A 15479-nucleotide genomic window follows, 5' to 3' on the forward strand; every position below is an offset into this window, starting at 1 on the left:
ATATATAAATGATATACTCACATTATGATGTACCTCTGTCCTGTGCCTCTAGTTGAGCGTGCTGCCAATAGTTGTATCAGAATAGACACAACTAGGATTATGGCACACAGCCAAGAGAGTGGGTCACAAAAATAGATTTGTAAAAATATACAGCTTTATTGGTCCATTTAAAAAAAAAACAGAGGTGTGACAAACCTCCTACGCGTTTCACGCATGTTGCATTTTGTCAAGTGCAACTTGCACGAAACGCGTAGGAGGTTTGTTATACCTCCGTTTTTTTAAACATGGACCAATAAGCTGTATATTTTTACAAATCTATTTTTTGTGACCCACTCTCTTGGCTGTGCACCATATTCCTAGGTTTGTCTATTCTGCTCCTTTAAGACTCTTATTCACTATTCATTTGAATGTAGCTTAGTGGCTTTCCTGACATGGAAAAACAGCTTCACAACACCTAAGAAACTTCTCAATTGCACCGAACATGAAAAAAAATATGTTTGTTTTGATGTAGCTTTTAAAATGATGGAACAATAAATTATTTATGAGCTAATGGTGTTCATACATAGCCAAAAATTGAGTGGTATTGCTGTATAAGGATCCAGAGTTACAAAACGGAGTTAAGTCTTCATATACTTTAAGCCCATTCAAAGCAACACGCCTTAAAAAGGTGCATTATTTGATAGGCAAGTTTACATTTTATTTATCCAGGACATGTGTGCTAAAATGCTATGTAACTCAGCAAAAGAAAATCCATGGAATTTCAGAAAATTCTATCTTTGGCAATTTTTGCAGATACAGAACATGTATTTTGCAGGTATAAGAACTTTACTAAATGTTAAAGAATTTGGAAATGCATGCTTTTTCACGAATCAGTCCATGTCTTATTATAATAAAAGGTCATATGATATACATAAAAGATCAGCCTGTGTTCATTAATACTGTACCACAGGATGCAGAAAGATCTGCAAGAGCTGCAGTTTAATGTTGAACCTGTAAAAGCCAATGCAGCTAAAACACACTTCCATTAAGCTTTAAGAGCGCAACTGTTTCAGAAAGAATTTCTGGACGCTGTTGTATACTCTATATATTATACAGTTATATATTATAAATATGTTGCAATAATAGTAAAACCACTGGGGAAAAAAACTATTTTGTAAAATGTACTTCAGGAAGCAAATAAGATTCAGCTTATGAACTCCGTTTCAGGCCTGTAACATCTTAGCTTAAGTCCCTTGAAAGATTTTATTTTATTAGAAACTGAAATTGAATATATATATTAAGAAAGAAAGGAAAAAAAAAAAATGAAGATTTGCCTAGGTGCACAATACCTGTATATTACACAGAACAAGGTGCTAGTTATGTTGCTAGCTGGGACACATTCTTACCAGGACATTTATGAATTTTGGAAAAAGATACATTTGAACTACGAGTTGTGAAGAAATGTGGTTGCTCTAGATTGGAAGAGTTGTGTGGAATGACACTGCAGTGCGGAGGAGCGGGTGGGAGGAGGCCGCAGTGCGGAGGAGCGGGTGGGAGGAGGCCGCAGTGCGGAGGAGCGGGTGGGAGGAGGCCGCAGTGCGGAGGAGCGGGTGGGAGGAGGCTGCAGTGCGGAGGAGCGGGTGGGAGGAGGCTGCAGTGCGGATGAGCGAGTGGAAGGAGGCTGCAGTGCAGAGGAGCAGAAGGGAGGAGGCTACAGTGCGGAGGAGCGGGTGGGAGAAGGCTGCAGTGCGGATGAGCGGGTGGGAGAAGGCTGCCATGCGGATGAGCGGGTGGAGAAGGCTGCTGTGCGGATGAGAGGGTGGGAGAAGGCTGCAGTGCAGAGGAGCGGGTGGGAGAAGGCTGCAGTGCAGAGGAGCGGGTGGGAGAAGGCCGCAGTGAAGGGGAGCGGGTGGGAGGAGGCTGCAGTGTGGAGGAGCGGGTGGGAGGAGGCTGCAGCGTGGAAGAGCGGGTGGGAGGATGCTGCAGTGTGGAGGAGCGGGTGGGAGGAGGCTGCCGTGTGGAGGAGCGGGTGGGAGGATGCTGCAGTGTGGAGGAGCAGGTGGTAGGAGGCTGCAGTGCTGAGGAGCGGGTGGGAGGAGGCTGCAGTGCGGAGGAGCGGGTGGGAGGAGGCTGCCGTGCGGATGAGCGGTGGGAGAAGGCTGCTGTGCGGATAAGCGGGTGAGAGAAGGCTGTGCGGATGAGCGGGTGGGAGAAGGCTGCTATGCAGATGAGGGGGTGGGAGGAGACTGTAGTGTGGAGGAGCGGATGGGAAGAGGCTGCAGTGCGGGGGAGTCGGTGGGAGGAGGCTGCAATGTGGAGGAGCGTATGAGAGGAGGCCGCAGTGCGGAGGAGCGGGTGGGATGAGGGTGCCATGTGGAGGAGTGGGTGAGGGGAGGATAACATGTGTAGTACCATGTGGGAGGCAGCTGTACAAAGGAGCGGGTGGGAGAAGGCTGCAGTGCAGAGGAGCGGGTGGGAGGAGGCCGCAGTGCGGAAGAGCGGGTGGGAGGAGGCTGCAGTGCGGAGAAGCGGGTGGGAGGAGGCTGCAGTGAGGGGGAGCAGGTGGGAGGCCGCAGTGCGGAGGAGCGGGTGTGAAGATGTTGCAGTGTGGAGGAGCGGGTGGTAGGAGGCTGCAGTGCGGAGGAGCGGGTGGGAGGAGGCTGCCGTGCAGATGAGCGGGTGGGAGAAGGCTGCTGTGCAGATGAGGGGGTGGGAGGAGACTGTAGTGTGGATGAGCGGATGGGAAGAGGCTGTAGTGCGGGGGAGTCGGTGGAAGGAGGCTGCAATGTGGAGGAGCGTATGAGAGGAGGCCGCAGTGCAGAGGAGCGGGTGGGAGGAGGGTGCCATGTGGAGGAGTGGGTGAGGGGAGGATAACATGTGTAGTACCATGTGGGAGGCAGCTGTACAAAGGAGCTGGTGGGAGAAGGCTGCAGTGCAGGAGAGCGGGTGGGAGGAGGCCGCAGTGCGGAGAAGCGGGTGGGAGGAGGCTGCAGTGAGGGGGAGCAGGTGGGAGGCCGCAATACGGAGGAGCGGGTGGGAAGATGCTGCAGTGTGGAGGAGCGGGTGGGAGGAGGCTGCAGTGCGGTGGAGCGGCTGGGAGGAGGCTGCAGTGTGGAGGAGCGGGTGGGAGGATGCTGAAGTGTGGAAGAGGGGGTGGGAGGAGGCTGCAGTGAGGAGGAGCGGGTGGGAGGAGGCTGCAGTGCGGAGGAGCTGGTGGGAGGAGGCTGCAGTGCGGAGGAGCGGGTGGGAAGAGGCTGCAGTGCGGAGGAGCAGGTGGGAGGAGGCCGCAGTCTGCAGGAGCAGGTCGGAGGATGACGCCATGCAGGTGTGAGGAGACTACAGTGTGGGGGACCGGGTGGGAGGAGCCTGCAGTGCGGAGGAGTGGGTTGGAGGAGGCTGCAGTGCGGAGGAGCAGGTTGGATGATGCTGCAGTGCGGAGGAGCGGGTGGGAGGAGGCTGCAGTGCCGAGGAGCGGGTGGGAGGAGGCTGCAGTGCCGATGAGGGGGTGGGAGAAGGCTGCAGTGCCGATGAGCGGGTGGGAGAAGGCTGCAGTGCCGATGAGCGGGTGGGAGAAGGCTGCAGTATGGATGAGCGGGTGGGAGAAGGCTGCAGATGGATGAGCGGGTGGGAGAAGGCTGCAGATAGATGAGCGGGTGGGAGAAGACTCCCATGCGGATGAGCGGGTGGGAGCAGGCTGCAGAATGGATGAGCGGGTGGGAGAAGGCTGCAGTGCCGATGAGAGGGTGGGAGAAGGCTGCAGTATGGATGAGTGGGTGGGAGAAGGCTGCAGATGGATGAGCGGGTGGGAGAAGGCTGCAGATAGATGAGCGGGTGGGAGAAGACTCCCGTGTGGATGAGCGGGTGGGAGCAGGCTGCCGTGCGGAGGAGCGGTGGGAAGAGGCTACATTCTGATACTGATACTTTCGGAAGTCATAAATCACAGTTATAAAAATCTACAAGTTACTAAATAGAAAATTAATTGTTTGAAATGCATTCGTTCTTTTATAAATACAATAGTTTGATGCATTTTATATAGTAAACCCACCTCGCTGAACATATATTCTGAGCTGAATCAGCATTCTGGATTTAATTAAATGCCCACATCTAGTGTATATGGATACAAATCAGACAATCTAACTTATGAGGAGATGCTAGCTAAATTAGATGTATTTACATTAGAAAAAAGAGGCGATATGATAACTATATACAAATATATTCGGGGACAATACAAGGAGCTTTCAAAATAACAATTCATCCCACGGGCAGTACAAAGGACTTGGGGCCATCCCTTGAGGTTGGAGGAAAGGAGATTTCACCAGCAACAAAGAAAGGTTTTTTTATAATAAGGGCAGTTAAAATGTGGAATGCATTACCCATGGAGACTGTGATGGCAGATACAATAGATTTGTTCAAAAAAAGGTTGGACATCTTTTTAGATAGGAAAGGTATACAGGGATTTACCAAATAAGTATACATTGGAAGGATGTTGATCCAGGGATTAATCTGATTGCCATTTCTTGGAGTCAGGAAGGAATTTATTTTTCCCCTTATGAGATATCATTGGAGGATATGACTCTCTGGTTTTTTATTTGCCTTCCTCTGGATCAATAAATACTATAAGTATAGATATAGGATAACGTATCTGTTGTCTAAATTTAGCATAGGTTGAACTTGGACGTACGTCTTTTTTCAACCTCATCTACTATGTAACTATGTAAGAATTATGCATACTAAATTGCTAAATAAAATATATAATCTTCTTTCCTAGCACAATAGTATAGGGTATGCAGCTCATGGAACTACACCAAGATAAAATGAATGTACAGGTGCGCCGACGAGTATTCTAAAACTTGCCTTGGAAAATCTGGGGCTATCACCAACAAATCCAGGTACATGCTGGGTACATGCTGCAACATTTCAGTGACATTTCAGTGACATTTCTGCAGAGACTAATGGCCCATTGGATTAACACAGCAGGGGTCCCTGGCAGCCCCATTCAGTTTGAATGGGACTGCCAGGGACCCCCGCTGTTAATCCGGTGGGCCATTAGTCCGTCTGCAGAAATGTCACTGAAATGTTGTAGCGTGAACCCAGTATGTACCTGGGTCTTGTTGGTGATTGCCCCAAATTTGTTTTAGAATACTCGTCGGCACTACAGTACAATATTTTACCCAAGGATATACCTGGACTGCATTTGTTAACAAATCTTTTTGTCTCTACAGTAATTTAATTTTAGTGCTTGTATTAATGTGTGTCAAATGCACAATGTCTCAGTTGGAGCATATTGCCGGTGGCCCCTGATTGGGGTTTTATATCCTTTTCTCAGTCATTTCTTGAACATTGTATAAAATAATTCAGTGATAGGAAAAAGAAAAGGAAAAAAAATCTAAAATCGATTATAGTCACTACTGGAATGCATACATCACAGAGCCCATATTCTATATGACTGTGAACAGAATGTGCTTGAGACCAAAGAAGTTGGAAATGTATACCACAGACATACAAGCATTACATTTATTCTACGCAGAAATTCTAAGAACAAAATGTTACTGCAATCGTTATATGCTCTCCTCATTTGAAATAAAACTATTTTCAATTAAAGAAAAAAAAAAAAAAAAGCATAGAAACATTTTGAAAGTACCAGCATAATCATAGTCTGACGAGTGAAGTCTCATTTTGCGATCTTGTATAGAGGAACACGTAATGTGTCTTTACTCAAAGAGGTTTAATGCAAGCATAATATTTCATGCTGCATATTTGATGCTTCTCCTGTGTCTTTGTCAGGCTCATAGAGAAACAACCCTACATTTTTTTAATATAATCATTAACCAGAATACATTTATCATTTATTTAGAATCTATTTCCTGTTCGAAATAATAGTAAATAAAAAAATGACATTCAAAACTGACTGAGCAAGTTATTGCAACTGCAAACACAATGATACCACCCTACAGTACTCCAAGCTGATGGAGCTTTCTACACCATAATGTTGGCCTATGAGTAGAAGTGAGGTTATCTGTCGGGTTTGTACCCTTGTTATGCAACAGGTAGTACAGATTGGTGAGCAGAAATGGAACGCCAACCACAGCAGACTCTAATCTGTACTACCTGTTGCATAATAAGGGTACAGACCCCACAGATGATCTCCCTTCTACCCAGAGGCCAACATTACCAGATGGTCTGGAAAATGTGGGCAGTACATCAGGGTTGGTCATAGAATTTTAATTTCTATTATACTTCAACAAAAAAGCTAGTCCACCAGAAAAAGAAAATATTATGTAAAATGTTTTAAATCAGATTTCCTCCCTGCTCCCGGTTCTTCTGCCATTAGCAAAAAAAAAATATTTGCTCCCTGAACTAAATCAAGGAAATTCAGGATTTTGGAGGGATGAAACAGAGCTAGGAAACCGTGGAAAACACAATCCCATTGTGACGGTAGTGGGTAACCAGGTTCTGAATAAAGGTCGAGACCTGTTTTGGTTACCCCTGATCCGTGTATAAGGATTCAAGAGAGTTAGCTCTTGAGCATAGTAATGCTGTAAATATAAACAGTACTTTGCGTTAATAAAGAATTTTTGGGATTGTACCTTTCCAGACATGCCAGTGAGCAGGGATTGCTAGGCATGAGTTTCAAAGGGGGTTTTGCGGAGGAATTGTTGTCAGAATGTGCCTAGGTAGTTGGGGTCTGGAGTTGTCAATTCCCCTAAACATTTACCCAGGAATCATGCCTGATTCTCGGATACATGTAGGCACATTGTCCTGGCAATATCTCCCCTTGGAAACACTTGCGCAACTCACCGCTAGGCTTCCTTGCTTCAGCATAGCCAAGAAAGGTAAATGAGGCAAAGGGATGAAAAGTGTCCCTAATTAAAGGGGTCCCTAGGTTAAGGGGGATACCCCAGTTAATGCCCAGAACGTGAATTGGGTTCTTGAGTGCTCCAACTGTAGATAAGGTTGTGAGGGGACTCTCAGAGTTCAGTCTAAGTCCCATAGATAGGGTGTGGGGAATAAGGAGAGATAGAAATAAAAGTGCATCTTTCTATTCTATTCCCCATACCCAGAGACCTAGGAAGGTATTAAAGTATATCTTTATTAATACTGTGATAGTGCTGTAATGTACTGTTGTGTACAGTAAGTGAGCTGAGACTTTTGGAGCCAATACTCACACAGACGGTCACGGCTACCACGTTGGTGCCAGTAAGTCTGGTGGACATCGAAGTTCAAAGTAGCCAGAGGATGGAGGAGGTGAAAAAGCTATTTGGGTAGCAGGGAAAGGCTCAAGTACCCAAGTCCGGGGCACAATGTCAGTCGTCCGGGATGCCATTTGTTCTGCCAGACTTAGTGGAACCTGACCCAGCGGGTGGCATGAGATAGCCAGGGACAGAGGTGGCAAACTTGCGCATGTCCCTTGGCAATTTCAGATTTCCCACTGACCCGGCTTTCTATACCGGCTTCGCTCTGATTGGCTACAGAGAAAGTTCCCACGTGCTGATTGGCTGTAGTATTTTCTGAATGAAACTCCAAATACTATAAGAAACATCTGAGCCAATCATGTTTGAGATTTCTAGCACCAGAAGTGCGGGCGGGCTTTTCAAAGTTGCTCTTGTGCGAAGAGCAGAGCAACCGGGGTACGATATGGCTACAGCTCAAAATAATTCTAATAACCTCATGTGATGCCCAAAAATAGTGAAGTTAAACATAATGTTCAAAAATACTGTAGCTCCCCATTTCAGAGAATGTGCTCTAATGGACACATATCTGGCAGAGTTGCTTAATCATCCAACCATTTTGTATCTTGTATGCTGAAATCAGTTGGCCATTCTTGACACAATGGGTCTATGTATCAACATGATGACGTAAAAAAAATGTAGTGGTATAAAGTAGTACTAACCCTAATAAAAATACTGTGCTATTTATAAAGGTCGCTACATCACTTGTCGTGGAACATTGATATAGTTTCAACTAATCTTGTAACGCGTATTTAAAACTTATTAAAGAACACATTTAAAAACGTGCATCATGGGCAAACAAAAAACTATTTCTGACGTTTATTGCACGCACTGGAAAAATAAAAGGTTAGTACACAGGTGCATGCACACGCAATGTACTTTTTGGCTTTCTTGCATCAATTTAACTCAAAATATCCTATTTGCCAGTCTTAATACATAGACTGTTGCTCTGAATAAGGACCAGCATACTATGACAAGACTCGATCCAAGACTCTTGGATACTCTTTCTCCCTCTGAACATCCCTTCTCATTCTTCTTCTACGATCAACCTCTTTTTTTCAACTACCTTTTGTCTAGTGATTACCTCTCCTGGGTGAGACTTTCATTATACAGTAGATTCTTTTCACGGAGGAGAGTGCTTTTTATTTGTAGCAAACACAGTACTGCAGTAATACAAGCTTGATAATAGAACTGGATTACAAGCTTTTTGTGGTAAGTTTTCATTGTGTCTACAGCATAACATATTTTTAGGGCTAGATATACTCAAAAGAAATTACGGTGTGTTCAATGCATTAAATAGTTAAATATCATGCGTAAATAAAGAATATTGTCAAAAGAGATGTGAGTTTTTAATAATTGCCCAAGTATGGAAAGAATATAACAACTGTAAATTAGTTTATCAAACACAGCAAGCAGGTCATCAATAAATATATACTGTACTAAAATAAGATCACATATTGCAAAGTTTATAGTAATAGCTACACTATACAATTTGCCTCCGTTTCCTTAATTTGAATGCACTGACAATACATGTTTAATTTGCATTATATCTGATAATACTGTATATACAGTAGCGACTCTCTTGAGCACCTTCATTGCTCATGAACAATTTAGTAAGTCCCATCACCAAAAGAAAGGGTTCAAATAGTAACATAGATACCTCTGAAAACTGTTGGTTTGATTCTGTGCATCTTTTGCTTAGTCCAAAGAAATGAATGAACACTTATTTTATATATCAGACTTAGGTCACCCATCCCACCTTTCCTTTCAGTTCTGTGACAGAGGTCTCCGTTTGCACTACTGAAGCGCGTGGAAGAATGCCAGTTGTCTGTGAATTATGGGAGCATGGCTTGAAGGCAACATGAGCACCATGAACTTTAGCTTAAATCATAAGCAATGCTTTTAAACACCTGATTTTTCCTCCCCTACTTTACCGTGCTCACAGCTGAACTCAATGGCACTTACTGAGAAGAACAAAGTCAAAACGGAGGTGTCAGCATTTACATTGGAGACTTGCTGTGGATATCTGTCATCTAGAACGTGCTACTGTAGATTTCTGAGTTTCAGCACTACAACAAATGACTGTACCTTTCTGATTATGAAACTAGAAGTGTTTTAATATAAATAGACCAACAATGGCATGTTTTTATACATTGATTTATGTCAACTAAATACAGTTGCTACAGTTTTAGCCCTTATACAAAGTTGATTAAGGAAGTCCTGGGAGCCATCAGCGCAAGGCCAGCATGACTGTGAGTCCGAATGAGCTAATGGCCAGGCTAAAAAGACGTGTTTAAGAAAACTAAAATGTAGATCCGATATGGCTGGAGAGTTCAAAATCGTGGGCATAAGTTGGGAAATAACTGTGGGAGAGGGTTGGAGCACAAGGGGGAAATGAGATGTGAGTGAGGGACACATTTTAGTGTTCCTGGATTTGAGCTGGTTATACCCTCCCTTAAAATAATGGATTAAAGGTTAGCTAGGTAGTGGTAGTGAAAAAGCTTTCTTTAGAAGGGTGACCTATTGCAAGCATGCTACTTCCTTTATAGGTTATGTAGTTATGGATTAATGGCAATGTTTCCAAATAATTAATTTACAAAAAAAAATGATTAAGAAATGCTGAGTGATTAGCAATCATTAAAAAAATGTCACAGCAGTGGAAGAACCATGCCAGAAAAATACACTGATTGGTTCAGCAGGGGAGAAAGTACTGTAGGCTTGATGGATTGATTGCAACTGCTACTACTACCTGTGTGAATAGACATGGTGCTGTGGGGTCCTCTCATGGAGAAATAGGGGGGAGCGGTGCTTCAGCTGAATGGTGAGCAGCACTTTTGCTGTATATATATATATATATATTTTTTTTTATCTAACATTTTATTAATATAGTACAGGGAAGGGATCCAGAAGAGCTACTGTACTGTAGCAAGGTGGAGGGGGAGAGATGTCAAAATAATATTATAAACCAGGGAAGGGTAGGTAGGCTTCAGGCTCATACAGTAGTTCATCAAATAATTGTTCTTCCTCATAAAGACCTTACATAATGTTTGTTTTATTATTCAAATATTAAGACCACTGTAAAACTAATCCGATCTATATGTGGCATGTCAAGTAGTGCAAGAAAAATATATTTAATGAGTATTTATTTTGCTACTTTTTGTCTAGTGATGACCTCTCCTGGTTGAGTTGTTCATTATACAGTAGCTATTTAAGGTGCTGAAGTAAAGAATACTGATACTACACATACTACACATTCTTAAGTGTTTCAAGCAATACCAAAGGAATAGAACATACTGTCATTTAACCTATTTGGAACAGTGAAACAAAAAGCAAGTGCAAGGGAAAAAACAAATCTGTGGAATGATTTGAAAACAATTTAATAACTCACAGAGATTATCGAAATGCAACTGCTAAGCATGTTTTATACAGTTTGCAGTAATTTTACAAACCGACTAGATATTGTGACTTTACTTTAAATATACCCCTAACAAGGCGATATTGCAATGTTCGGATAATATTTTTGCTATTTTCAAAAATATTTTTGGTGAGATCATTCAATCTGTGAAAGTACTGAAAGTGTGTGTATTCACAACACTGTTTTTCCACATTATTAGGTTATTGCATGCAGTGTGTGAAATGATCAGACTTATCAAACATAGGCTCAGGTTTTTGCTTAATTTAAACCGTTTTATTTTCATTGTCAAAATTGATTTCCTTTTCAACTGTCTTCGCCCCCTAATGCAGTACAAAAATGTGTTGCTTTTATACTTTTGTTTAAACTTGCCATTATCAAATAAATATTTTGTCTCTTTACTGTATAATGCATCTTGCCATTTTGAACGGCAAAGTGTACATCATTTTAATAGAATCAATATCAAAAAAATGAAGCATTACATTTTGTTGGAAAGTAATGGCATACTGTAACAAAAAAGTTGCAACCTTTAGTCACTTTAAATAATTGTGTTAATATACATTCACAAACTGTAATAAACAACATGTAAACTGTGATCAGTACTAAAGTAAACATTAGGTGTGAATTCACTGGTATTTTCTAGCTCTCCCTACCCCCAAAAGTTATATTATTACTGGTATTTAAACCAAAACATGCAAGAACTCCTATATACAGATGGAATAACAACTGCATGGTTAATCCATATGACATTGAAAGGGGTGTAGAATAAACTACAGTAGCAAGACATTAACATACCACTAACCAACTGCATTTACTAATGCATGCACATTCTCTGCTTTTCCTTCTTGTAAACTTACTTTCACTTATCAGAACATAATTAATTTCAGTCTGTTTCAAAAATAAGCAGCTAATTCATTTTAATGTCACAATTAGCCTTATGATGCTAAAATGTATTGATCCATGCACCTTGTACTATTTCATGCCATCTCATATGGTATGACATAAAAAATATATATTTTCAAATATATTAAAAATTAGTGTTAATAAATCTGTTGGTGCAATCTAAGAAACAAACTATGCCCTAACTTGAATACAAAGAGTGAAATTAACATTGACACAAATTAATTGCATATACTGTAAATGTCATTATTAAAAACTCAGAGGAAGGTGGATTCTTACCAACAATTGACAACTGATATCAATATACTGTACAGTACCATGAGAAATCCTCATTACACAAAAATGCATGAACCATTATAGCAATCTATATTACGCCTAAAATAGACTAGCAGAAAAATCACATTTCCATGTAAAACATTGAGGTACAGTATAGTTAGTGGTGTTCAATTTTCTTAGTATCAGCATTCAGCCCTTACTTTTATACAGTAGACATAAATCCCCAAAACAATTGATGGCCAATGGAGAGTACTGTACATTACAGATAATCTTAACTGCCATTTAGGAATATCTGATGACAACCTAACAATTCATGTGCCTTGTTTCTATTTTCTCTATCACATGGGAAACGTAATTGCCTCATATCAGAATTACAATGTACTGTATGAGCAAATAATGCGATTGATGTGGTTTTTGCTGGAAAAATTACTTACAATCTTATTTTAAAGCAGACAATCTCCTCTTGCCTAGTAATATTGTAACTTTATGGTAAGAGTCACAGATTGACAGGCAACTGAAAGCAGTTACCAAGTCAAAACTCAAAAGCATTAATAGTTAGCTGCATACTGTACCTTTCCCCTAATACAAAATACATACAACTGCACATCATTGGTAAGGATATACCCACCTTGTACTGTACAGTATATGCAATGTAATGTCCTATATCTAAATACTGGCTGCAACAGTAAAAAAAAAACTATACCAATTTGATATGACATCAAAAATATCGTTTATTTGCACCATGGCCTTAATTGCTAGATTCAACAATATATCAAAGGGTTCCCCCCCCCCCCCCCCTCGTTGATAGTAGCCTGTTCAGATCTGATGAGATCAATACACCAGGAACTTTTTCACTTCTACTACACTGATGTATGCCAGTCAGGAAATATCGGAGTATGATGCTTCAAACTATGAATGTACTGTATACTATAGCTTCAAAATTTGATATCTTCAGTATCAGATTTCAGTGGTTTTAGCTTCTGCTCCAGCTAACATTTACAATTTAGCCCCATTTGTGTCTTAATGGTTAGACTCTGCTTTAAGCAGAGCATTTCATTCAGCTTTTGTAGTCTGATTCCATCATAAATGTAATTATAATTAATAGGCATGCAGCATCAGGCTACCACACTCATTTGATTTAAGACTAATGTTTGATCCGACAGATCCAAATAGCAGATTCTAGCTAAACAAATATTCCCGTGGCAGATAAAAGCAATCAAGGACCAACAATGTTAGAAAACGCAGTCTAACGCCAAAAAAAAATACACAACTTTCAGGAAGGGACAACTCTTAATATGTGCAGTACATCTGCCTCAAGGAAGGTCCTGATGCAATAAAGCCCCATGCATTAAACCAAGACTCAATTGAGATAAATAACAACCGCATGACATCCAGCCTTCTGCTACATGACAGTTTCAAACAAGTACGGAAGTGGAAGAGAAAAGAAAGGATAAGACTTACGGGATGCAGGGGTAGCACTCCGAGCTCTGCAGCAGATGCAGCTCAAAATCCCCAGGAACAGAGCAGCGCCCCTGGCTCGGAAAATCCAATCCATGTCTTCTGAATGCTCCCAGGTTTAACTCCAGATCCCCACAGGGTAACACTGTAACTTCTCCCTCTGTGTCCTATGTAGCCTTGGTAGGTTTAATGATGGGGTGGGGAATATGGGTGTTCTTGAGGGCGGGTTGGATTTTTTTTTTTTTAGAATTAGCTAACACACCTCCTTTTTGGATCCTGGGCTGAATCTCAGCCCTTCTTCCTCCTCACTCCTCAGCATTCAAGTAGGGTACTTACACTCTCTCTTCAAAATCAGGGGCAAGAAAAGATAAGAGGTAGGGTGAAATAAAGCAGGCTGGGCACACAATGAGAGGTGTACAAACCGGAAAATCCCAAATTGGTCATGGGGAAGCAAGAGAGGGTAGGAGTGAGGAGAGGGGTGGAAAGCCGAGGGTGATGCTACCGGTGTTGCTGATGCTGCCTCTGCAGCTGAGCCCTTCCTATTACAGAGACTGGAGCGGATTCAAACAGCCTCACTGCTCAGATACACACACGCATACTGTATATATAAGCACCCACACAGCAAGGTAGGCAGGAAGAGGGGAAGACACTCCCCACACACATGAGCACAGGGTTATATTTATTCAGCTCTCGGAAGCACAGTCACAACACTGCAGCAGCATCAGCAGCAGCAGCAACCCTTCCACTCCAGCTAATCCTTCCCAGCCCGGCTGAGCTCTATTGCTGCAGTGCCTTGCTTTAAATGCAACCCCATATCAATCAAAGAGGGCAGAGCATTCTCAGCCTGTACGTGGACGGCTTGTAGCAGAACCTTGTGTTGTTTTAATCTCTGCACCAGCTCCTGCAGACCGAGAGAAAGGGGGAGGGGACATGTACACAGTACAGTACTAAAAGGCTGCTCAGGGAGACTGGGACACTTGCTTGGGCTACTGCCTGCAGTTCACTTCTTTCTCAGTAGATGGCTTTTTCTTTACTAATACGAAGAGTTAACATGATTTTAAAATAGGGGTTTCTATAATGTATGAAATAAGATTGTTATACTCTTCTGTATACACCGTTTTTTTTTTCGATTATTATGTGATGTTGGCATGTAGAGCACAGTAATACCCACATGGTCATGTAGTTCATGTTTGTTTTATAGGAAGATTATCAACCCTTTACTTCAGGGTTGTTTAATCCAGCCCCTGAAGGACCTTGGACTGTCGGTCACTGCTAATTTAATTGCAGTTGCTCAAGAAGATACAGTACGTGCATTTTGTTCACAGTGAAATGTACTACAAAGCTAAGGTGACCACAAATATGTACTGTATAACATTCAGTTGAGGTACACTTCTGGCTCTTCTGCTTGTACATTTGTTCTTATCCAGCATTTCGGGAAATTAGTTGAAGAGCACTGCTTTACTTTATATGTTAAATAATACTAAATATATACTGTAGCATTTAGTGCTTTTCTGATGAATAGGAATAAATAGTCCAAAAAAAGCAAAATAAGATTTATTAGGTCCCTGGAATCTGTATCGGTATATTTATTTAAAAAAAAAATATATATATATTTTGCCTTAGAATATCCTCTGCTGTTGTATGTAATCACTTCTGTGACTATTTATGCATATTGAGTGTTTATACAGTACCTTCATAATGCACGGATGGGGTCTGCTTTACTGCTCCAGGCGTGCCTCCGCTGCTGTGGGTGCACAGTTCTATACTTTCCCACCTCAGTACCGAGGTCCCACCTTGTTCGTGGTGAGCGCAAGCGTTACACTCCAGACTCTATTAGGAAAAGGTGTTTGCAATAGCAGGTTTCAACAAGGCTACATGAAATATCGGGTGCATTCTACAGGAAGCCGGTAACTGGAGACAAGGCCATATAAATTATACACTTTTTTGAAGAAAACCTTGGCCAGAACTTGAACTGTGGGCAAATGAGGAAGTGGCACAAAGTTAGCAAGTTAAGAAATGGAATCTATGGTTGTTAGAATTAAATAGCACCATCAAAGGGTGGTGATTGTACAACAAAGTTCACAAAGATTAGGACAGTCAATCGTTTGTAGTAATTCTGCTGGGCATGGTATGTGTTTCATTCGCGCACAAGTTGCACAGATACAAATGAATAGAGGCGTATCCTGTGGAAGCTGTGGCCACCAAAAAATGTCTTCGGAGCAATT

General features: G+C 42.1%; 1 protein-coding gene across 1 annotated transcript in view; it reads right to left on the bottom strand.

Moving 5' to 3' along the window:
* The window catches only part of CNTNAP2 (contactin associated protein 2), a 1988831-nt gene extending 1974695 nt beyond the window's left edge, over positions 1 to 14136 (bottom strand). The window contains exon 1 of the mRNA XM_075586746.1: positions 13258 to 14136. Coding sequence (XP_075442861.1) covers positions 13258 to 13351 — 94 coding nt within the window. The 5' untranslated portion in view covers positions 13352 to 14136. The remainder of the gene's footprint in view (positions 1 to 13257) is intronic.
* Between the last annotated feature and the right edge of the window lie 1343 nt (positions 14137 to 15479).

Source organism: Ascaphus truei, chromosome 2 (assembly GCF_040206685.1).
Source record: "Ascaphus truei isolate aAscTru1 chromosome 2, aAscTru1.hap1, whole genome shotgun sequence".
NCBI lineage: Eukaryota > Metazoa > Chordata > Amphibia > Anura > Ascaphidae > Ascaphus > Ascaphus truei.